This window comes from Mauremys mutica, chromosome 1 (assembly GCF_020497125.1).
Source record: "Mauremys mutica isolate MM-2020 ecotype Southern chromosome 1, ASM2049712v1, whole genome shotgun sequence".
Classification (NCBI taxonomy): domain Eukaryota; kingdom Metazoa; phylum Chordata; order Testudines; family Geoemydidae; genus Mauremys; species Mauremys mutica.
Window position 1 is genome coordinate 129409594 of NC_059072.1, and position 23994 is coordinate 129433587.

At 48.1% G+C, this 23994-nt stretch overlaps 1 protein-coding gene across 4 annotated transcripts in view; it reads left to right on the forward strand.

Moving 5' to 3' along the window:
• Window positions 1-1017: 1017 nt before the first annotated feature.
• The window catches only part of LOC123354138 (tetratricopeptide repeat protein 38-like), a 45815-nt gene continuing 22838 nt past the window's right edge, over window positions 1018-23994 (forward strand). Inside the window, exons 1-9 of one of the 4 annotated variants that reach the window (XM_044995839.1) lie at window positions 1019-1160; window positions 2070-2630; window positions 4272-4394; window positions 5801-5869; window positions 7447-7522; window positions 14370-14447; window positions 20077-20158; window positions 22319-22490; window positions 23644-23817. In XM_044995839.1, the coding sequence (XP_044851774.1) occupies window positions 7481-7522; window positions 14370-14447; window positions 20077-20158; window positions 22319-22490; window positions 23644-23817 (548 nt within the window). In that variant the 5' untranslated portion in view covers window positions 1019-1160; window positions 2070-2630; window positions 4272-4394; window positions 5801-5869; window positions 7447-7480. Of the gene's footprint in view, window positions 1161-2069; window positions 2631-4271; window positions 4395-5800; window positions 5870-7446; window positions 7523-10456; window positions 10573-14369; window positions 14448-20076; window positions 20159-22318; window positions 22491-23643; window positions 23818-23994 lie in introns of those variants that run through there. The other 3 variants (XM_044995858.1, XM_044995832.1, XM_044995849.1) reach the window with 3 other exon arrangements.

Below are 23994 nucleotides of genomic sequence, written 5' to 3' on the forward strand. Positions count from 1 at the left end.
TGTAGGATCTGCTGCTGCAGGGGCTGTGGGTTAGGAGTGTTCCTCTTGGGGAGGCAGAGGCAGAGCAGAGAATGAGCCTGGCTTGAGTCAAGTTCTTCTTGTCCTGGTTAAGTGGCGACTCTCGCTTTTAAGGGGACCATGCTCCAGGTTCATGCCTTCCTGTCATCCTGGAGCAGCTGGGGAAGCAAATCCTCATGGAGGGCCCTGCTCGCATCCCTGTGCTCCCTTGCTGGCAGAGTTAATTATGGATCTAGCTCTAGCTCCCTTCCTCTAGCATCTCCGGTAGAGGGGCTGAGGGGAAGGAGAGTCCTGGCCCAGGCGGGGACTGGGAGCTGACAGGAAAATGCTGATGGAGTCCCCTCTCCCTCTCCCTCTCCTGTTCATTAGAACTCAGTCGAATTCCCCAGGATGGGTCACCATGTGGCACAGCTGGCTCTGTTTGTCGGTTACCCAGACAAGGACGTCAGCTGGCAGGCCAGGGCGGGGGTTTACTGGCTCTACCAGCTGCTGCTGCACCAGAGGGGTAAGGAACCCAGCTGGGAAATGGCGCCCGATAGACGAGTGAGACTGGGACCCCAGCCAATTTCTCTCAGCTGGAGGATGAGTCTCTCTCTATCTCTTTCTGTGTTCTACATCACCCCCGCAATTCTGTTGGGCCAGGCACACAGCGAGGACTCTGTCCACTGTGCAGCCACCAATGGGATTGGAAGGACACAAGCCCTGCAACCAGAATGACATACGTGTGTGCGTCTCTCTCTTTCCCAGACCTGACCATCCATGAGGCCAAAGACCTTTGGTGCTGGGACTGGCAGCAGGACAGCAGGCTTCTGGGGTACAAGAACACAGCCAGGGTGGGGGAGGTAAGGACACTCTGCCAGGGCATGGCACAGCTCTGGCAGTGCGAGCGGCTGCCTCCTGGAGCCACTAGACAGAGTTGCTGTTCTAGTTCAGGATTTGGGGCCTGGTTCTGGACAATCTGGTGAAGCCTCACACCCGGTTGGTTTCAGGTCTTGGGAAAGTTCTTCTCATCGGGGCAGAGAAGATTCTTCCTGTGGACAGCAGTGCTGGCCATCCACAACCCCCTGGTGCATGTCAGCCAGGCTAGGCTGCTCCTCACTTACTCCCTCCTGGGGGAAGCCCAGCAGGTGGTGGGGAACAAGGTGAGCAGCTGCATTAGACTCAGGAGATTGGGGTAGGGCCCAGGCCTCATTCCCATCCTATGGCCATTCGCCGGCCTGGCAGCAAGGTGACTGGTGGGGAATGAGAGTGAGAGCAGGTGCTACTGGGAAGGGAGATGAATTCACCTCCACGAGCAGGAGGGAGCCAGCTTGTCCCCGGAGCAGCTCCAGCCCAGCTCATTAGCAAGGCTAATTAATGACAAGCATTGCCTCATCACTGACTTCTGTTCTTGGGAAGGGCAGCAGAGTCCTCTAAGTGCCCTCTGCGAGCTTCTCCTGTCACCCGAGCCACCACCCAGAGTTGTTCCCATCACTGGCAGCCTGGGAGGCCAAGGACTGACGGGTGATGGCGACTGACCGGACAGTTCTGAGGCACATGGGTGGGGGAAGCTTGTCCTGCTGCTGGCAGGGCTGGACCCGCTCTAGAGAGAACAGGAGGATTCAGTCAGCAGGGGCTGCTGATCTGCCCCATTCACCAGGGCTGACATCCTGCGGCTTCAGCATTAGTGGCTGGGATGACTTGGGGAAAGGTCTCAAGCTCCCCACATCCCACTTCACTGCTGCCAGAATCTCTCCTGCCCCCTCACCCCACTAGAACCCCCTCCCTGCCCAACCTGGGTGGGGGTGGAGGAGAGGGGTCTGAGAACTTGAGCTGTGGATTGGAGGGGCACTGGGTGGGAGGTGGCAGAAGCTCACCCTACAAGGAGGGGGGTTGGCACTGGAGGTCACTAGAAAGGAGAACAAGACTCCATTCTGGAGGTCAGGAGGGGGACTCTATCCCTGAGAGGTGGGCGGGTGCTGGGTGGAAATGCTGCTGGTCCCAGGTGCCCTTAATTCCCCCTGATTCTGTGGGGGCGTCTGAGTTTCTGACAGGTCCTCATTCCCTTGCAGCAAAGGACGTGACGGCCAACGTGATGCAACAACTTCACATCATCCGGCACTTGCGCCAAGTGCCTGAAGCGCTGCAGGAGCCCTGCCTCTGAGGCCACCAGCAACTCCCACTCCCTGTAAACAGGGAGTGTAGTGAGGCTGAGTGGCCTCCCTCTGAGCAGGAGAGCGAGGGCCCCCCTACACGCCCCTTGGAGGGCAGAGCCTATATCGTCCCGCCCCCCTCGCCTGTAGGACTGTTTGTTGGCTGGCCACCGGGGCCTTTGGTAGACTGTGTTGAGACTAAGTGGCCTCCCTCCAATCGGGAGAGTGAGGACCCCCTACACGCCCCTTGGATGGCGGAGCCTATATCGCCCCGCCCCCCTCACTGGAAGTATAAAAGGCTGGCCCTGCAGCACAGTTGGGGGAGAGCCTGCAATAGAGGAGGACGCTCGGCCTGTTCTCCAGAGGCCTTGAGAGGAACCCACGCCTGGCTGTTCCCGATCCCCAGGCATGGATGAGGACTGGCCCGGAGTACCTGCTGCGGTTTACCCCGAGGAGTCGGAAGAGGCCTGGAGGCTGCAGGTACCAAACCCTGGGGAGGCAGGAAGTAACCCGGGGCAGTCCTGGAGCGGCTGGCTGCAGAGTGGCTCAGTTGGCGTGTTGCAGCCGGATCCCCACCAACGCAGGGGCAGCCAATCCTGCCCCTGCCAGGACCCTGGGCTGGGACGTGGTGGAATAGGATGGGCCCATGTCCCCCTGCCACCCCACCCTGGGTGGCTGACCCCCTACGTTGTGCAAGGAGGCTCTAGCCCAGGGCAGGAGCTCCCTTATCACTCACCTGGAGGGCTGTTCGTTGGCTGGCCACCGGGGCCCCGCCCAGGCTAGAGCCAGCCCTGGCAAGACTGTTTGCTCGCTGGCTGCCAGGGTTCCACCCAGGCCAGGGCCCGCCCTTGAAGACTGGTTGTTTGTGGGCTGCTTGGGCCCCGCCCAGGCTGGAGCCACCCCGATAGACTGTGTTGAGGGGCTGACCACTTGAGCGACCTCAGCCCATCAGGGCCGGCTCTACCATTTTTACCGCCCGAACTGCCGAAGCAGGGGGAGGAAAAAAAAAAAGAAGCTGCCTGGACTCTGCTGCCCCATGAATGGCTCCCCAGGAACGTGCTTGCTCTGCTGGTGCCGGCCCTGAGCCCAATAACCACAGCAGGATCTGGCCCCACAGAACCACTGCTACAAGTAGGGGCAGGATGTGGGAGCCCTGTGCCTCCATGAAGCTCCACTCCATATGGTCTCCTAATGCATGCAGTGGTAGAGGAGATTATTGGGGTTTTGAGCCAATGAATCAGGTGACAGTCTTCTATAGAGTGGCACTAGCCACATGGTGTGCTCCACTCCTGGAATTGTAATAGAGGCCTGGGGGAAGGTAGGAGAACACTTCTACATCACTCATACACAGTGATTTCCCACACACACACTGTCTAGTATGCAGCCCAGATCCTTGGGCTTGCCTCCTGGCTCTAGGTTCCTCAAAGGTATAATTTTGAATTGTTGGCTATTCAAGATCATCCTTTATGACTTTATTTTGCAAGTCAACAACTCCAGAGTTTAGTGTGAACTTTTTACTGATTGAATTTAAGATCTTCATTATACAATAATAATAACAATGAGATTTTTATCCTAAATGCTTACCTTGTTTATATGTAATGTGATTTATATATAATTAATACTATCTATGGTCCTTTGTTCAATTCAGTGATATGATATTTTTTTTTCTGAACTCAGGCATTAGCAAGGAAGTGACTAATTACATGTATGAAACTGCAGTTTATGAATAATTTACATATTCAATCTGGATCTCTTTTCAGCAGAATTCTGGGATGAGTCAAGCTATTCTATGCACCAAACATGTGTGAGAGAAAACCACAGTGTTTGAATTTAAAATTTATGGTATCAAGTTCAGCAACAATATTCATATTCACCCACCCATCCAAAAAAAAAATCCCACAAAAAACAAAATCCCATTTTGGGATCTGATTTTCAGAGGTGGAATTGGCACCAAAAACTTCCATTACACTAGTGTTAGGCATATGTGTGGCCAGACTGCAAAAGATTGTCATTTACACTTATCTTTCTCTACCCGCCCACCCAATCCTTTATTCCTTGAATGAGTCTTCACTGATTTTTCTTGTATTAAAAATGTTCTGGATTCATGGTGTCTTTCCTCAGATCTGTTTCGTTGGAATGAACTGTAACCACAGTAAAATGTAAGATATTTTTTATGCTGAAGAATCCCAAAGTGCTGTGCGAACTGTCTGCATACAACACCGATGAAATAAAGCCATAGCTGAGGTAGGGAGAACACAAGCACACTAAACAGGAGGGGGCAGGAGGGTGTTATATTTACTAGCACAATACAGATAAGTGAAAACAATGCATGCAAAATCTCATTAATTTTATGAAGTTTAAATACCAAACACATTCACACACATTTAACAGTCTTTTGATCTGCTACTACACAAGTGAATTGACTTGACTTCCAACTGTGAGTTTGTCAGTTTTCAGTTGAGCCTACGGTTTTGATCAGAGCTGGCATCAGCATCATAGAGGGAACTTGTCCAAGGACATAAGGCCAAACTGTACCCCCTTTTATAAAAAGTGTCAACTCTAATATCTGTGCAGCGTAGACAGTGATGTGATCATTTTCTGACTGTTACCAAGGTTATATACACAGACAGGGCTGGCTCCAGACACCAGCTAAAGAAGCAGGTGCTTGGGGCGGCCAATACCAAGAGGCAGCATTCCAGCCACTACTGGGGCGGCATGTCTGGGTCTTCGGTGGCAATTCAGTGGCAGGTCCCTCAGTCCCTCTTGGAGCGAAGGACCCACTGCTAAATTGTCTCCAAAGAGTGGAGTGGCACGATCACGCTGCTGCGGCTTTTTTTCCACTCCCGCTTGGGGCAGCAGAAAACCTGGAGCCGGCCCTGTACATAGTGCAAACTGCATGATTCTACCTTTATCTGTCACAAAAGAATAAAGAATTAAGGACTAGATGCAAAAGGGAGATTTAGATGTCGCAACACTTAGGTGCTGCTGTCCAAATGAATTCATAGCCCCAAGTTAGGCACCCAGATTCCCCATCCAGGGTGCCTCAAAAGAGGGATTCACAGAAACTAGCATGCTGAGCAGCATGGACTAAACCGTGCCCCACAAAAGGGATTAGTCTCAGTCAGAGGGAGGCAGCTTGCTCATCTTGGTATTCACAGCTGTGAACCCCTTCATGGCAGTAAGTACCAAAGCCAGGTCAGTTCTTCTTGCAAAATAAATAAATAACAAAGAGGAGGCAGCAGTTCCCTTAAGCATTTGTACAGGCCACGGGTGACCCAGGTTCTAATCCCCATTCTGCCTGATTTAGAGCAGGGACTTGAACCCAGGATTCCCAGCTTTGTGGAAAAGGCCCTAAGTGTTGGGTTACTGGATATTCTATTTAAAGTGTGTCTCAGTCGCTCCTTCTCAATCTGTGTGTATCTGGTTTCTGCCTCAATCAGTGGTTTGGATGGATATGCCACTGGTTGCCAACAATCCTCATGCTTCTGTTAAATCACTGCATCTAATCCAGACTGTGAAGTATCTGTTGAAAATTTAATAGGCCTTCCTGGTGCATAGAACTTCAACACTGGTTCTTGTATCGGTTGTTTTAAGTCTTCTCATGATTCCTCCTGTTCGGCACCCCAATACCATTCATTTTTATTCTCTAGGAGTTTTCTCAAAGCTGCTGCTCTGGTTGCATCCACACCATTAATACGGTGCTGAAGCTATGCTGAAGGGTAAGCATAAAAATCAGTATCTTCCAAATGGGTATTAAATTTGCATAGTTTGAGCTGTCTTCAGTTAATTTTAGTTGCCAAAACCCTGAGGATGCATCAAATTTATAGAAACATTGAACATTTGCAAATTGAGCCATAATCTCTTGTCTGCTTGGTAGTTTGAAATGTTCTCTTTTTATAGCCTTGTTGAGATCTCTGGGATCTAAGCATATCTGTAGCTGGCCATTACTTTTCTTCATGATGACTAGGGAGCTCACTCGTTCTGTTGGCCCCTCAATTTTTGTATTACTTGCATTGTTTCCATCCTAGCAAGCTCAGCCTTGAGTTTATCATGGTGCAAATGGCACCTTTTTACATGGATGAATAACTGGAGGGACCTGCTTGTTTAGCCAGATTGTATGTTCACCCTGCAAGCAACCCAACCCTTGAAACTGGTCATGATATTCCCAAAAGAGTGCCTCCTAGCCAGGTTCAATATGGTCTTCTTGTGAGAGCACCCATGTTACCAGATTGAGTTTTTCACATGAAGCCAGGCCTAAATTGGTGTCATCTCCACTGACCATACAATGAAAGGAAGCCTAAACATGGTATTTTTCTGGTTGATGCTAGCAGTGCATCTCCCCTTCATTGGTATATTTATTCCACAATAACCAGTTACTTTTTTTTTTTGTTGGTCCCAGTGTTGGTCTTATTTTTAGTGTCTCATAATCTTGTTCAGACAGAATATTAACCTGAGCTTCTGTGTTCAGTTTCAGTGGAATAATTGTTCCATTCAGTGTCATAGGCAGTATCCAGTCCCTCTCATCGGGCTTGGTGGATCCCAGTACACTATGAAAAACTCCTCAAGCAGATTGTCCTTAACTGAATGTACTTGACTTGTCTGCATTTGGGATCTGCAGCATTTTGCCAAATGATTATTTCCTCCACATTTATGACAGAGTTTCCCATAGGCAACACAGTTCAGGGCGATGTTGTGATCCACACCTTCCACATGGCCATCTGTACCCAGTTTTCCCCTTAGCAGTGGTTTTCACAGAGAGTGGTTCCATTCTTTGATTTGACCTATTCTGGCTATATTCTTTTGTACTTAGTACATGAATAACCCCTTCTAGTGAATTCAGCTCTTTGGCTTGTGCTTTCAGTTTCTTCTGCCCTGCATATTTGGAGAGCTTTTTCTAACGTTAAGTACCCTTCACAGAGCAGTCTCTCTCTTAACACATTGTCTTTAATGCCACAAATGATTCTATCTCTGACCAGAGATTCTGTCAGCTCACCAAAATCACAGATTTTACTGAGTTTTCTTAATTCTGTGATGTATTGCTCTATGGTGTTATCAGTTTTTTGCATGCATGTAAAAAAATTCTCTCTCTCAAAGGTTTCCTTCCTTTTTGGCATGCAATGTTCCTCAAATTTAGTCAGTATTTTACTTCATGCTTTCACCTTCAAACTTAAAAATTGTTATAAATATCCAATGCTTCCTCCTTAACAACATGCAAAAAGATTGATTTTACTATATCATTTTTCTTCTCTGCCCCTATGGCTACTAAATACAATTCAAATCTCTGAATTTTTTCCAGTTCTCTGCAACATTGCCTGACAATTGCTGACTGGATGGAGGTTGCAACCAGTGTTCCCTTTATTTTTCACATCTATGTGAGGAATGAATTTTGTTATGTACACCAATATGGAGGTGATGTGTGGTGGGGGTGGGGCCAAGGAGTTTGGAGTGTGGGAGGGGGCTCAGGGCTGGGGCAGAGGATTCAGGTGCAGGGGGGTGCAGGCTCTGGGATGAGGGGCTTGGGGTGCAGGCTGCCCCAGGGCTGCAAAGGGGAGAGAGGACTCCCCCCAGCCCTCTCTCACCGGAGCAGCTCAGGGCCAGGTGAGAGGCACCTCACCCAGGCTGTGGCAGCTCCGGCATGGCTGGGGCAGATGCACCTCTCCCAGGCTGCGGCATTTCCGGCAGGGCTGGGCTGGAGGAGGGGCTCCTCTCCCCAGCAGCTCCGGCTTGGCTGGCAGAGGAGCTCCTCTCCCTGCCTGCACAGACCTTGATAGCCTGTTGTGCAGCCGTGCAGCTTACAGGGAACTTAGGTTGCAACATATCAATTTTTGGCTTTTTTCCCCTCTTAAACTAATCAAGTTACTATTGTGCTTAACACATATATGCAAAAGCCTCTGTGCCTGATGCTCTGAGTGTTTCTGTGGTGCCTTGCTTTGTCTTTGCTTTCAGTTGCAAACACAGGTGTTAACTTCAAAATGACACTTGTTTCCTTCTCATTCAGCACTTCTAACACCGTGCAATGATCTTTAAGTTCATTAAATAACAAACCAGTAAATGAGAAAGGAATAAAACTTTACTAAAACAAACTGAGGAGCGTCTCTGGTGCAATGCTGCACACAACCACGTGGTGTTCTCAACTCCTGCCTCCAAATTTGTATACTCACAACACGGTCCATGAGGAAGCTTCTCCAAATTACAATCGTTCATAAACATATCTCTACACTAGTGCTGCCTCTGAGCAGGGCCGGCTCCAGGCACCAGCATCCCAAGCTGGTGCTTGGGGAGGCAATCTGCAAGGGGCGGCAGTCCCTGTTGTTTTGCCCCCAAGCAGCGCTGAATTGCCACGGAGGGTGGGGGCAGTCCGTGTGCCCTTAGGGGGGCAGGCGCGTTTCCGCGGCAGCGGCAATTCCGCGGCAGCTTCTATGTTTAGCTGTCTGGGGCGGCTTCAGCTAAACATAGAAGCTGCCATTGAATTCCCGCCGCTGTGGAAACGCACCTGCCGCCCTAAGGGCACACGGACTGCCCCGGCCACCCGCGGTGGCAATTCGGCGCGCTGCTTGGGGCGGCGAAAACTGTAGAGCCGGCCCTGCCTCTGAGCATGCCTACAGGAAGCAGGGAATGGAAGTGGGAATGAGGATATGTGCAGAGCCACTGCCATGTGGGGACTGAAGTGTGGCGGGGGGGGGGGGGGGCTTGGGTTTGAGGGAGCTGCAGAGAGCTCCTCAAATAGAGGGTAATGGGAGGGGGCACCGGGGAGCTTCTGTGATGAAAAGTAGGCATGCAGAGCCCCTCTAATTAGTGGTATAAAGTCAGTTTGCAGAAGCTACAAAATGTTTGACTCCCGCCCCCCCCATAGGCGGCAGGTTATATATGTTTGCGGTGCTCAAGCATCAGGAATATTCAGGGCTGGGAGCCCTGCTCCAGCAATATTTGAACCTGGGTCTCTCCCCCGGCCCTGTCTGGATTGGGCCCCAGCCGCCGTGGTCTCCCCCGCCATCCCTGCCTGACAGAAAGCAGCGCCTCTCCCCTGCCTGCTGCCCCAGGGTCCTAGTGCCTGCCATTTCCTACCGGCAGGGCAGGCTGCCCTTACCCTGCCCTTCGGCCCTGAGCCTCTCCAACACCCCAAACCCCTCATCCCCCCACACCCTAATCCTCTGCCTCAGCCCTGAGCCCCCCCCCCACATCCTCAGCCCCACAGCCCTCACCCCAACCCTCTGCCCTAGCCCTGAGCCCCATCCTGCATCATGAACCCCTCATCCTCAGCCCCACAGCCCTCACCCCTGCACTCCCTCCCACCCCCAAACTCCCTCCCAGAGCCTGCACCCCTTACCACACCCCCACCCCCAGCCCAGAGCCTGCACCCAAACTCCGTCCCAAAGCCTGCACCCTCACCCCCTCCTGCACACCCACCCCCTGCTCCAGCCTGGAGCCTGCACCCAGCACCCAAACTCCATCCCAAAGCCTGCACCCTGCACCCCTCCTGCACCCCAATCCCCAGCCCAGGACCTGGACCCCAGACCTCACCCCCCAACTCCTCCCAGAGTCTTAGGCAGGTGGGGGCGGAGTTTGGGGGGCGGGTTCTGGGCACCACCAAAATTTCTACATACTTGCTACCCATGCCCCCATCAGTTCAAATTGCAGTCAATCTCTACTCCAGTAGCCAACATAAAACTCCTGTCATTGGCGCACTTGAGCTACTGGTTACAGCAAACGCAGGCCATTAAGGTGCTCGTCTACTCTGAGCTGGCAGCTGGCCCCGCGCTGTTGCGTGCAAAGTTACAGGGGGAAACATCCCCAAAGGTGTATCAAGCTGTGAGCACAGCTTGTCACAGAGCACTGCCGCGCTGGCAGCCAGCAGCGAGAGCCCGCACCCAGACTCAGCCGGGGCCTCCCAATTACTACAGCCAAGGAGCCCAGAAACACCCCGCCTCCCCCCCCGGGGGCAGGCCTCCCCCCACTGCATCCCCCCACCAGAACCTGCATCCCCCCCTCCCCGCGCGCATTTTACGTGGCGCCCCAATTCCTCCCTTCCCTGCTCTGGGGCCAGGGGCCGGTGTGATTACACCGGGGCCGGGGCGCCTGGCTGCTGCCGGGGTCTCCGCCTTGGCCCGGCTGGCGGGGCTCATCCCATCGGGCTCCCGCAGGCGCTGAGCGGGCAGCAGGGGCAGGCGCAGGGATCGTGGCTGGGCCAGGCCCTGCCTCCCCGAGTGGGGTGCGGGGCACCCGGGGGCCGCCCCCAGCCACCCCGCCCGGGCTCTCCCGCAGCCGGCCGGGGGCGCGGCGCTCCAGCCCCCAGGGGCGCTGCCAGCTCAGCGGAGCCGCTCGTGCCCGGCCCCGTCCGGGGAGGCGTCTCCCTGCTGGGGGCGGGCCTGACCCCGAGGGCAGAGAAGGGGCCGGGAACATGGTGCCGCTGAGAGACTGCAAGGTGAGGGGGGAGCGCTGCGATGGGCTGGGGGCTCTGCGGGGTGCGGGTATGTGGCGGCGGCGGCGGGGTCTCTTTTTTGGAGGTGCAATTGGCGGGCGGGGCATCGCTCAGCCCGGCTCCCTGCAGAGCTTCGCCCTCCGGTGCTGGTGTGACAGCCCCCCGCCCAATTCACACAGACTGTCACCCCAGGCCCCCATCTGCCTCCGCGCCCATGTTTGCCTTGTGCAAAAGGGGTGTGGTGCGGTGGTGACTCGGGGCTAAGGGTCACGACTCCTTGGTCCCTTCCCCAGCTCTGTGTCCTGCAAGCGCTTCCAGGTGCGTCAACCTCCCCGTCTGAAAGTGAGGTCTGTCTCGCAGGGAGGCTGTAATTCTGACTTGTGCGGGTGAATGAAATGTTTTAAGATCTTGGGTGGGAAATGTGTGGAGCTGAACTTTTGGGGAAGAAATGTTGGTCATCGGGCACCACCTCGGGGGTTGGAGAGGAGAGTTCAACATGCAGCATACAGTGCAAAACAATTACTCTGATGTGATCTCAGAAAACATTGTTGGCTGAAACTGCACTGCTCAGGGTTAACAAAGGCGTCCCTTGGCGCTGTTAGGCAAAGTGAACAGGTTAGGGCACTCTTCCACATAAAGGAAAAGAAACTCCCCTTATTTCTCTCCTATGTTTCTATAAACACTTAATTGCACATGTCACATTCCTTCAGTACTAATCAGTCTCAGTTTCTTAAAAGCCAGTGGACATTTATTTAATTTTTAACCAGCTCTGATTCTGAAGGTTCAAATGGCTAGATGCAAGTGCTAATTACCAATAGTATTCACATGTTTGTTTATTTTGCTGTTCTTTCTTTGCATTTCTCAGATTTCACATTATTCTTCCAAATGCAAGTTTCACAAAGTTGTAGTTTGTTCAAGCAAGTATTTAACATTTATGAAAAGTAGCCAGTTGTTTCATTTAGAATCTGAGTGTCTGGCCTCTAGATAAAGCTGCCGCTTGTGTAATTCAAAGTAAGCGGTAATCCTATAATCAGTTAAGATAGGGCAAATTGAACCTTTTTGACATTTGAAAAAAATTCCGTTAGGGAGACCCCTTTCAGGAAATACTAAGGGGATCAGAAGCCTCCAGCATGATTCCCGCTGTCTCCACTACAGGCACAGCCTCATCAAGTTTTTCTCTATTATATTTGCTACCCTTGAATTGGGGCCTTGCTGAGTTTCTTTCGCATGTCTTGTCTCCCCAAATTCGTTACTTTCTGAGATGCTTGGTTGTGGTTTAGGGTCCAATATCTTTATGCTGCTTTTAGGGCCCTGCAACCTTTATGCTGACTCTGGCTTAAAGTATTGCTATATCCTCAATCATGGCTTTGTTTAAAAAAAGTGAGCTTCAGAGTTAGTTATAGTCCCAAGTGGGCTAATATAAAGGGGAAGGGAAGAAAAAGATGCAGTGCTGCTGCTGTCATGTATTAATGAACCCTGGGAACCCTGGAGGCAGGGGCTTCTCTGTCATTTTGGAGGCCTTTTGAAGCACGTAGGAAAGGGAGAGAAAGCAGAGGATTCATCTGCCCAGACCCTGCCCTCACACCTCTCCCCCACCTTTTCACTCCAGCTCCCAACAAAGTTTGTGGCTAGCAACACTTGGTACCAGCTTCTCCCCATAGGTACTATCTAAACTAGCCTGCTCTCTGGAAAGCAGGGGCGGCTCCAGGACCCAGCATGCCAAGCGCGTGCTTGAGGCGGCATGCTGCGGGGGGTGCTCTGCCGGTTGCCGGGAGGGCGGCAGGCAGGCAGCCTTCGGCGGTGTGCCTGCGGGAGGTCCACTGGAGCCGCGGGACCGGCGACCGGCAGAGCGCCCCCCGCGGCATGCCGCCGTGCTTGGAGCGGCGAAATGTCTAGAGCTGCCCCTGCTGGAAAGTGTCCTGTCATTGCTAACACTGATGCAGCTCTCCCAGTGTTAGCAATGTTGGGAACACTTGGGCAGAAAGACGCTACGTAACACTCAGTGGTTATAATGCTTGCTGCTGGGGGCACCTTTTCTACACTAGCGTTCTCATGCTTGCTACCGCTAATGGAGGCATATTCGCATTAGCAACAGTGGAATATTTTTCGGAAATGAAGCTCGTGGAGGGAAAGCCTTAGGGCTTGTCTATGTGAACCTTGATTTTTGTGACACGCTGGGGTGTCAGTCTACTCTACCTGTGGTGTACTGTGTCCGTCACTGATGCACAATGCCATTTCCTCGGTGTGCTTTGATCTGCTCCCCTTTCAAAGTGGGGTCAGTGTCTGTATGTATACTAAAATATACAGCTTAATCGCTTTCCCACTCCTTTTTGCCATAGATATAATACAAACACTAAACAAAAGATATACATTTACATTCCAATATAGCTTTTTAGACTTGTAGTTTGAACACTCAAGTACTTAAACCACTTGCATGTGATCCTTTAATCCAGTCACGATGAGAAAATCTTGAGAATGCTAATAAAAATAGATGTTACTGCTACTTGCTTCAGATTTTCACCATTGAGTTTCACAGTTGAAATCAGAAAATAGTTTAAACTGTAAAATGAAACTAGACAAACAATTGCAAAATATGGTTCATTCACAGGCAAATGGATTAGATGGCTCCAGGTCTTTCCATCTGTATTTTTTATAAATTCTATGTCATGGAAGAAAAATTGGTTTTGGCTACAGTCATTTGTATAGCTCTTTAAGTTTGCCTAGCATTATACAGTGGATAAAATGTGTAAGACATGAATCTTTGCCCTGAGGAGCTTACAGTTTTAAAGGCATTCGTGAGATCATTCTAGAAACAGAGAGTGGGAAGTGGTCAATGTATATAGATTACATACAAAAAACGAAATTAGATGTTTAGGTTGCAAAATCAATCATTTGGCATATTTAAGGTTTCCTATGCAACCTCAATTCTGCTCCCTTGCACATGCATCCTGTGGAAAAGAAATAGTATGTGATGAAAGTATGCATATGAACAAGGAAGCAGAATTAAGGTTGCGTGGGTAATCTGATGGCAGATGAGGGATTTTTGGAATGATCATTGGATTTCTCATCTGATTATTGGGATTCTTTTAGGAATATTCTTAAGGACGGTCAGGAAGCAGTTTGCACAGCCAAATACACCAAACGTCAGTTATCACGATGAGATGTTTACCATGCAGTTTATATAATGAGGCTGTTACATAATCTGTTTGCAAAACTGTGCACTGCCTAATTCTTTCATTGTTGTGTGTTGTATTTTCACCTTATCAAATGTCCCTACAAGCACCTATAAATTAATCCTTAGGTCAAATTCTCTGCTGGTGTAACTCAGTTGATATCAGTGGACTTAAACTAGCAAATAATTTGGCCCCAGGTGTCATTGGGATTGTTGATTTCGACAAGTAGCAAAGCAAGAATTTTATTTTACCACATGTCCATTTTGAAAGGGGTATATCTGAAGTGATGGGACTAGCATACTACTGAGGTTTATAGAGAGAATGGTACTAAAATTAAAAGAACTATAGCATATCTGGGTCCTTGGCAGATACATAGTATTATGCAATTTCCCTTGTCTTTTTTCTACCACTACCATTCCGTCCTCTCTATCCCCATTAAGAGGATTCCTCAAACATAATTTTAGTAGAATAAAAGACTTACATGTGTCTCAAAATTTCCTGTTAATTTTTTAGGTAGATGAAACACTTGCCAGAAATCTACTCTTCTGGTTCTTAGAGCTCAGCTAACATGACATCTGGAAAATCAGTGTGTTCAGTAAACAGTCTCGCTTTCTGTTTTTTACATAGGCCTGGCAGGATGCTGGACTTGTCCTATCCACCACTAATAATGAGGCCTGCAAAATGTTTGATGCCACGCTCACTCAGGTATGAACTGATTTTTTGGGGGGCCCCCAATTGGCCAGGACCCTTCAGCATGGGCCCCATCGGCCCAGTGGCTAATTCGCCACTGGGTATGGCCGGGTTTTGATAAAATGTGATTTGAAGGGACTTTTAAGTATAAAAATAGTGTTTGTTGAAGCTAATTTTTAAATTGCTTATCCTCTTTATGAATCTAGAGGAGAATCTGGTTAAAAAATATCCTATTTTAAAGAAATAGATTCCCTTGTGTATTACTGATGACATCTTAGGCCCTGTCTACCCTACAAACTTTGGTCGATGCAAGTTATGTTGCCAGAAAGCCACCACAGTTAGCGTATTGCTCATGTGCATGCATATTTGGATACCTGCATTGGTATTGCGCATACTCACCTTGTATCGATGCACAGTGTGGTATGGGATCCCAATGTGCAACCAGCTACTGTCTAGCGCACTGTCTTTTGGGAAATTTTCGCAATTCATGGTGAGGTAGAAACAAGTCATGCAGGGGTGACTGGGAACAAGGGGTCAATTTTCCATCATGCAAATTTCTCCATCCCATAATGCTATCCATAGCCCATCATTTTCCCGCCATTTTTTAAATCTCAGAAACCCATGTAGCACTTTTTGGTATCTGCTGTCTCCGACAGAAGCATGGAGACCCACAGAGCTCTGCACTATTGTTATGAGCACTGCAACCACAGGACAAACAATCCTCCAGTATTTGCAGAGCTGCAGGAAGAACCGTAACAGGAAGGGGTATGACAGTTTCTTTGAGGACAGACTGCTGAGATATATAGTGAAAAACAATTCAAGGTTGTTGGTGGCATTCATGGAGCATCTACCGATGATATAGTGCCACTTCGGGACCTAAGAAATGAGCACTGACTGGTGGGATCACATCTTAATGCAGGTTTGGGATGACGAATAGTGGCTGCAGAACTTTTGGATGTAAAAGGCCTCATCCCTGCATTTGTGTGCTGAGTTTGCCCCAGCCCTCCGGTGCAGGGTCACCAGAGTGAGAACTGTGCTGACAGTGGAGCAGGAAGTGCACTGTAGAAGCTTTCCATGCTGGATTGCTACCGGTCAGTGGGCAAAATCCACAGTGGGTGCTGTTGTCAGACAAGTGTGCAGGGCCATTAATCGTCTCCTGTTACTCAGGACTGTGACTCTTGTCGATGTGCAGGACATAGTTGATGGATTTGCAGTAGTGGGGTTCCTGAACTGTGCCGGGGCGATAGCACGCACATCCCTGTTTTGGCACCAACCCACCTTGTCACAGACTACATCAATAGAAAGGGCTACTTTTCTATGGTTGTGCAAGTGATGGATCACTGGGGATGCTTTGCTGAGATCAATGTGGGCTGGTCCGGGAAGGTATGTGATGCTGGTGTCTTTAAGAACATAGGACTGTTTACAAAGGCGCAAGCAGGGGACTTTCTTTCCCGACCGGTGTATTATGGTTGGCAATGTTGAAATGCCAGTAGTGATTTTGAGGGACCCAGCCCTAATCTTTGCTCCCCTGGCTCATGAATCCACTCTCTCAACCCCTCGACAGCACCAAGGAAAGATTCAACTACCGGTTCAGCAGGTTCAGAATGACAGTTGAAGATGCTTTGGGTAGATATAAGGGACAATGGTGGGGTTATTCAGAAGATTAGATTTAAGTGAGAAAAATATCCCAAAGATTATAGCTGCCTATTGTGGCTGCATAATATGTGCGAGGCAAAGGGGGAAATGTTGCAGCCAGGGTGGAGGTGTAGTGGCTGTCTGCTGGTTTGAACAGCCAGAAACAAGGGCCATTAGAACAGCTCAGTTCAGAGCTATGCAGCTGAGGAAGGCCTTGAAAGAGCTCTTTAATGGTCAACCACAGTAATATGGTGTGGTGGACAGTGCTTTACCTGGCCCTGAAGTTTTGGGAGGCTGTTGGGGACTGTGTAGTGCTTGGTGTACATTTCTGCATATCACAACTGCCTTTTAATGCACCTGTGAATTATGCAGTGCTTGCTGTAAATTTATAATTATTTACATTGTGTTTTTTACTGATCCTGTGAGTTCTGTGGGTTCTATACAATTATAAGTAGTGAGTGCTCTGAGTAGTGCTAGGCATTCTGCAGTATATGTTCTGAAATAATAAAGATGAATTTATTCCAAAAACCAGAAATGTATTGCATACCAAAACAGTGAAAAATAATGTGCAATTAAAAAACAAATATAATACAAGCTTCTAAAATAAATTAATGGAACAGAACTTTAAAACTAGAAAGGTAGAAAACATTCCTGTCCATTTCAGTCCTTTTCGGCTACACCCCTCTTCCCCCCCCCCACCCATTGCTAACCCTACATAGGAATGAAAAGCAAATAGCGATACAAACAGAAGTAGAGGTGGAACCTCTTCTCATACAAGTAAAACAGTGAAAAGTTGATATCTGTGTCCTGCTAACTGGGGTTGGGCCTGGTGCTATCTTCACATTTTAACATGTAAGGAAAAATGCATGCACACACTTACTTGAGTTCTTATCCATGCTCAGCTGGTAGGACTGGCTTGACTATGGTGTCAAGTATCAGAGGGGTAACCGTGTTAGTCTGGATCTGTAAAAAGCAACGAAGAGTTCTGTGGCACCTTATAGACTAACAGAAGAATTGGAGCATAAGCTTTCGTGGGTGAATTTCGTGCATCTGACGAAGTGGGTATTCACCCACGAAAGCTTATGCTTCAATACTTCATAGAATCATAGAATCTCAGGGTTGGAAGGGACCTCAGGAGGTATCTAGTCCAACCCCCTGCTCAAAGCAGGATCAATTCCCAACTAAATCATCCCAGCCAGGGCTTTGTCAAGCCTGACCTTAAAAGCCTCTAAGGAAGGAGATTCCACCACCTCCCTAGGTAACCCATTCCAGTTCTTCACCACCCTACTAGTGAAAAAGTTTTTCCTAATGTCCAACCTAAACTTCCCCCTCTGAAACTTGAGACCATTACTCCTTGTTCTGTCATCTTCTACTACTGAGAACAGTCTAGATCCATCCTCTTTGGAACCCCCTTTCAGGTAGTTGAAAGCAGCTATCAAATCCCCCCTCATTCTTCTCTTCTGCAGACTAAACAATCCCAGTTCCCTCAGCCTCTCCTCATAAGTCATGTGCTCCAGCCCCCTAATCATTTTTGTTGCCCTCCGCTGGACTCTCTCCAATTTATCCACATCCTTCTTGTAGTGTGGGGCCCAAAACTGGACACAGGACTCCAAATGAGGCCTCACCAGTGCTGAGTAGAGGGGAATGATCACATCCCTCGATCTGCTGGAAATGCCCCTACTTATACAACCCAAAATGCCATTAGCCTTCTTGGCAACAGGGGCACACTGTTGACTCATATTCAGCTTTTCATCCACCGTAACCCCTAGGTCCTTTTCTGCAGAACTGCTGCCCAGCCATTCGGTCCCTAGTCTGTAGCAGTGCATGGGATTCTTCCGTCCTAAGTGCAGGACTCTGCACTTGTCCTTGTTGAACCGCATCATATTTCTTTTGGCCCAATCCTCTAATTTGTCTAGGTCCCTCTGTATCCTATCCCTACCCTCCAGCGTATCAACCACTCCTCCCAGTTTAGTGTCATCTGCAAACTTGCTAAGGGTGCAGTCCACACCATCCTCCAGATTGTTAATGAAGATATTGAATAAAACCGGCCCCAGCACCGACCCTTGGAGCACTCCACTTGATACCGGCTGCCAACTAGACATGGAACCATTGATCACTACCCGTTGAGCCTGACCATCTAGCCAGTTTTCTATCCACCTTACCGTCCATTCATCCAGCCCATACTTCTTTAACTTGCTGGCAAGAATACTGTGGGAGACTGTATCAAAAGCTTTGCTAAAGTCCAGAAATAGCACATCCACTGCTTTCCCCTCATCCACAGAGCCGGTTATCTCATCATAGAAGGCAATTAGGTTAGTCAGGCATGACTTGCCCTTGGTGAATCCATGCTGACTGTTCCTGATCACTTTCCCCTCCTTTAAGTGGTTCAGGATTGATTCCTTGAGGACCTGTTCCATGATTTTTCCAGGGACTGAGGTGAGACTGACTGGCCTGTAGTTCCCTGGATCTTCCTTCTTCCCTTTTTTAAAGATGGGCACTACATTAGCTTTTTTCCACTCGTCCGGGACCTCCACCGATCGCCATGATTTTTCAAAGATAGTGGCCAATGGCTCTGCAATCTCATCAGCCAACTCCTTTAGCACCGTCGGATGCAGCGCATCCGGCCCCATGGACTTGTGCTCGTCCATCTTTCCTAAATAGTCCCGAACTACTTCTTTCTCCACAGAGAGCTGGTCACCTCCTCCCCATACCGTGCTGCAGAGTGCAGCTGTCTGGGAGCTGACCTTGTCTGTGAAGACAGAGGCAAAAAAAGCATTTAGTACACTAGCTTTCTCCACATCCTCTGTCACTAGGTTCCCTCCCTCATTCAGTAAGAGGCCCACACTTTCCTTGACTTTCTTCCTGTTGCTAACATACCTGAAGAAACCCTTCTTGTTACTCCTAACATCTCCGGCTAGCTGCAACTCCAAGTGTGATTTGGCCTTCCTAACTAACTTCTGTTAGTCTATAAGGTGCCACAGGACTCTTTGTCGCTCTTGACTATGGTGGAGTCTCAAAAAGATCCTAGCTCTTGGGATAATTGGACCCCCTAGTCTTCCTCCCCCTCCTTGCTGTTCATGGCAAAGGTCTGTGTCTCAGGCTCCTCAGAAGTATCCACGGTGGTCTACTGGGTGCTGGTGGGGTGGCCACCAAGTATGGCATGCAGCTCATTGAAAAAGTGCAAAGTCTGTGGCTCAGCCCCAGATAGAATGTTGGCCTCCTTGGTCTTGTCATATACCTGCCACAGTTCCTTCACTTTCACACAGCAGTGCTGCTCATCCTTGTCATACCTCTTCACTTTCCTCCCCTGTGCAATCTCTTCATAGATGTCCATGTTTCTACAATAGATCCATAGTTGTGCCTGCACAGCCTGCTCTTCCCTCACACCCAAGAGATCCAACACATCCTCCCTACTCAAGGCAGTAGCACATCTAGCGCGTGGTGCTAGCATGGTCATTTGGGCAATTGCATGCAACAAGGGAGATATGCTAGATGTACTCACCAGCTGGGTAATCAGGAAAAGGCATTTCAGGAATACGTGGAGGTTTTAAAGGGGAAGTGGGTGGCTTCCAGTCTCTGTGACTCCTGATCAGTGGTGTTCACAATTGTGACCAGAGCTGTCATTGTTGGACATTATGGGACAGCTGCTGAGGACTGTTAAGGTTGATGTAAGTCACACAGTGTCCACATTTGCACTGCATCAGCCTCAGTAGGTTGATTACGGCAAAATACTGTTCAGGAGGTGGTGTCACTGTGCTGCTGTAACGGGGATAAGCACCCTGCTTATGTTGGCTGGAGACAAATTTGAGTCTCGACACATGCACGAATAGGTCAACACAACCTAACTTTGTACTGTACACCAGGCCAGAGATGATTACTTCTGAAAAAATTTAAAGTCTCACTTTTTACCCTTGATCTTGTTTACTTTTGAATTTCACTCAGCTGGGACCATGGGGGGGGGGCGGGGATTTCATTTGGTTTCTAGTCAGTTTCACACTCTATTTTACAGTATACTACATGGACCAATGATAAGAGTCTAGGGGGCATTGAAGGATCTCTCTCCAAGTTACATGCAGCAGATCCAACTTTTAGTAAGTATAACTTTTTAATTGCTGGCTATGCAGTACAGTAGTTGTATATGGTTAACTTATTTCTTACACACAACTGAAGGGCTGGGTTAGTATAGCATTGATTGTTTTCATTTAGGACTCTTTTTAGACAGCCATTTTCCTTCCCCTGTGTATGATCATTTTTAAAAAGCAAATATGAGAAATAGTAAATAGGTTGGAAAAATTGATATTCTATGAGCTAAGAAATGTCAGAACTAAAAAGAAAAATTCCTAGCTGTCCCAGTAACTTGATGGTACATGTTGAAATGAAGGAGAATTTGGTATTAGAGCTCAGCCTTATTGTGGAAAGTATATGGTTAGGCCTTTAAAGGGACTGTAGGAGACAAACCTTGCTATGCACGCTTCTCCTTCTGGCATATCAGCATGATATGATTAATGAAAGGAAGTTTCCACTTGCCAGGGAAAAAGCATATGGAGAGGAAAGTGGTGAGTCTCAAATTGAAGGCATTGATGTAGGGAGATCTTCTGATGCTAAGTATCTTCTGATGCTGAACATGAGGGTTGAGACTTGCAGGCATTTATTTTATTTTAGCTAATTAAACAGAATAAATTCAGTATTACAGTACACTTCATTTAAAGCTATCGTTGTTTATTTTACACCTTCCTTCACTGTATCAAGATGTTTTTGGCATCTTTTACATATACAAAACAAACATGGCTTCACTGTTGGGCAGTGTGTGTGAACATTACATCTGCGCAGAAATAACAAGGCAGGGAATGTACCAGAGGTAGAGTGCCTGCCAGTTGCAAAATAGCAACTTTAATTCTGCAGGTGTTTGCCTTTTCCAAATTTTAAAGATTGTCCCCAGAAAGGAATGCTGGGGGTGGGAAAATTCCTGTATCGAGACAGCCCTAGCCCCTGTGGAGAGGTAGTGGGGACTATGCAGCCCCAAAGGAATGTGCTTCTCTGTGGGTGTGTCTACGCTGTAGTGGGGAGCGTGCTTCCCAGTTTGAGCGGACAGGCATGTACTAGCTCTGCTCAACTTACTATGCTAAAAATAGCGGTGTAGCTGGGGGTAGCACGAGTGGCGGCTCAGGCTCGCTGCCCAGGTATGTACCCACAGGTTTGTACTCACAGGTGGGTTTGTATTCAGATGGCTAGCTCGAGCCGCCACATGTGCTACCCCCAGCTACACTGCTATTCTGCTATTCTGAGGGCACTAGCTCAAGCAGAACTAGTGCGTGTCTATTTACCTGAGCTGGGAAGCAATCTTCCAGCTGCAATGTAAGTGCACTATGTGTGTTATACATCACAGCCAATGAAAGTAGCTTTATGCTCCACAAGCCCTGAGCCACCTTATGCCCATCTTCTTGCTCCACCTCTCTTAATCCTTTTGCACATCTGCTTTTCCTCTTTTCATTGTAAAGTAACTCTTAGAAGTGCCTTGCACTTAGGTAGGGTGTTCTCTACCCCTGCTTTTCTGGTGTCGGGCAGACTGTTAATTCTCCTCTGTTGTTGCCTCTGGCCTGTCCTAAAATAGTTTCTGTGATCTTTATTCCATCCTGTTGTACATGGGTCATTATAGAGTACAGTGAGAAATTAGGATCACAAGCTCTGCTTAAGGAGGGGACAGCTGCAGCTTTGGTTAACTGCTCCTAATAACAAGATGGTTGTTTGGTGGGGTTCAGAGATGTTAAAGAAGAATTTGAAAGTAAAAGATTTGCTAAAAAGGAAAATTCTAGATTCCTGCTAGTAACTTAGACCTGGTCTTATGCTAGGAAATTAGATCAGTATAACTACATCACCCAGGGGTGTGAAAAATCCACACTGCCAACAACACAGTTAAATCTACCTAACCCTCGGTGTAGACGGCTCTAGGTTGACGGGAGAATTCTCCCACCAACCTAGCTACCGCCTCTTGCGGAGGTGGATTACCTATGCTGATGGGAAAACCCCTCCCATCGCCATAGGTAGCGTCTTCATTGAAGTGCTACAAGCCCTTAATGTATGGTTGTTCCTTAGCTGCCTGGGCTTACTGTGGGATCCTAATCAGTCTCTAGCACTACTGCCATCTACTACCTGTGGCTCTCATTTAAACTTATCTCAATAGTTTAGCCTAGACCTTCTGCACCTGCTAAATTACCTATCATGTCTAAATTTTTCCATGCTGCTTTCTTCAGCAATGGGACACGTGATTGCTAATGGCTTAGTTCTGATTGGCACTGGGAGTTCAGTGAGGTTAGACAAAGAGCTGGACGGTGCAATGAAAAAGATGGTGGCACTCTCAGAATCGCAGCCCCTGACTGAGCGGGAGAAGCTACATGTGTCTGCACTAGACATGTTTGCCAGTGGGTAAGTGGTTGGTTTTTAGGGGAGGGCTGGAGAGGGTTTGGTTTTATCATTCAGACTATGTACAGCATGGTTGCATGTTGCCCTTTCTGTTCACATTTTTACTGTTACGTTGGCATCTTTCATTCCACTTGATTGATTCAATGCTTACTCTAGAATGGAAAGCAGTGCCACTCAGTAGTACAGCTGGCAAGAGATATTGACTCCTTTTATCTTGGAGAGTCACCATAGGTTACTGTCACAGTGACACAGAGAAACTGGTTCTTAAGTTTAGCTCTCCCAAACTGTATGCATCTAATTAGCCAACAATACTATAATGAAAAATATTTCTATCATGCCAGTATATTACATGTAATTAGTTTAAAGTCTTCTGTATTTTAAAACCTACCAATAATTCCACTATTGGAATAACGATTTAAAACTAAAACCACTCAAGAGGCTAAATCTTCGGCCATTCTAAACGCTGAGCCTAACTTCCCACAGACTTGGACTGTAGAAGCAAAAATACAAGCAGTCTTGTCTTATTATTCCATCTATAGACTCTGCTTTCTCTAAAAAGGTGAGATGACATACAAGGTGTTGGAAGCCCTCCATGAAAATGAGGACTTTAGGAAATTCAATGTTTATAGGAATATATTGAGCTTGCGTATTCTCTAGACAATATCAAACACTATTAACTTTTGTTATTTGTTTATTATCCGCATGGGAGATATTAGCAGTAAAAGGATTTGATAACAAAGGTAAGAAATGAGATCACTAAAGCTCTGACCCATGGTGTTTGGTCTGCATGGCTGGATCCCAATACCCGTGTGGAGCCACATTGACTTTAGTGAGGCTCTCTGCAGAGGTAATGGTCTTCCCACATGGATCAACATGCAGGATCAGGGCCTCAAAGGAATCCCCTCCCCTCCCCCCATTGCAGTGCATTACTAGTAACAAACAAAGAATACCATATACAGGTTGTCTAGAAAGTGTTCAACTGTCTTCATGGTGCAATCATGCATACTAAGAATTCAGAAGTACTCTTGCAAGCTAGGGATTTGTCAGTAGATTTCCCACTTGCCACAGTAGTATAAATTTGGAAATAATATTAGATTCAGGCAGTTTGGTCATGCTGGCCCTGTCAATGATTAATATGTGTTTTTTTTCTCTCTAGGCGTCTTCCTAAAGCATGTGACATATGGGATAAGATTCTGCAGGACCATCCAACTGACATGTTAGCTCTAAAATTTGCCCATGACACTTATTTTTATCTGGGATATCAAACACAGATGCGAGACTCTGTTGCCCGTGTATATCCTCACTGGACACCTAATATTCCACTTAGTAGGTATGCAAGAGTTGATCTTCAGATGATGTCTGTGGATCTCTACTTCTGGTGTGCATGTGCTTTGTATGCATAAATTCAGATGTCTCTGGTCAGCAGTGTCTGTGGGGGCAGCACACAAACCCTGATCGTTCCTGTAATCTCTATCTGAGGACAGATAAGGGAGTTCTAAATAACCAA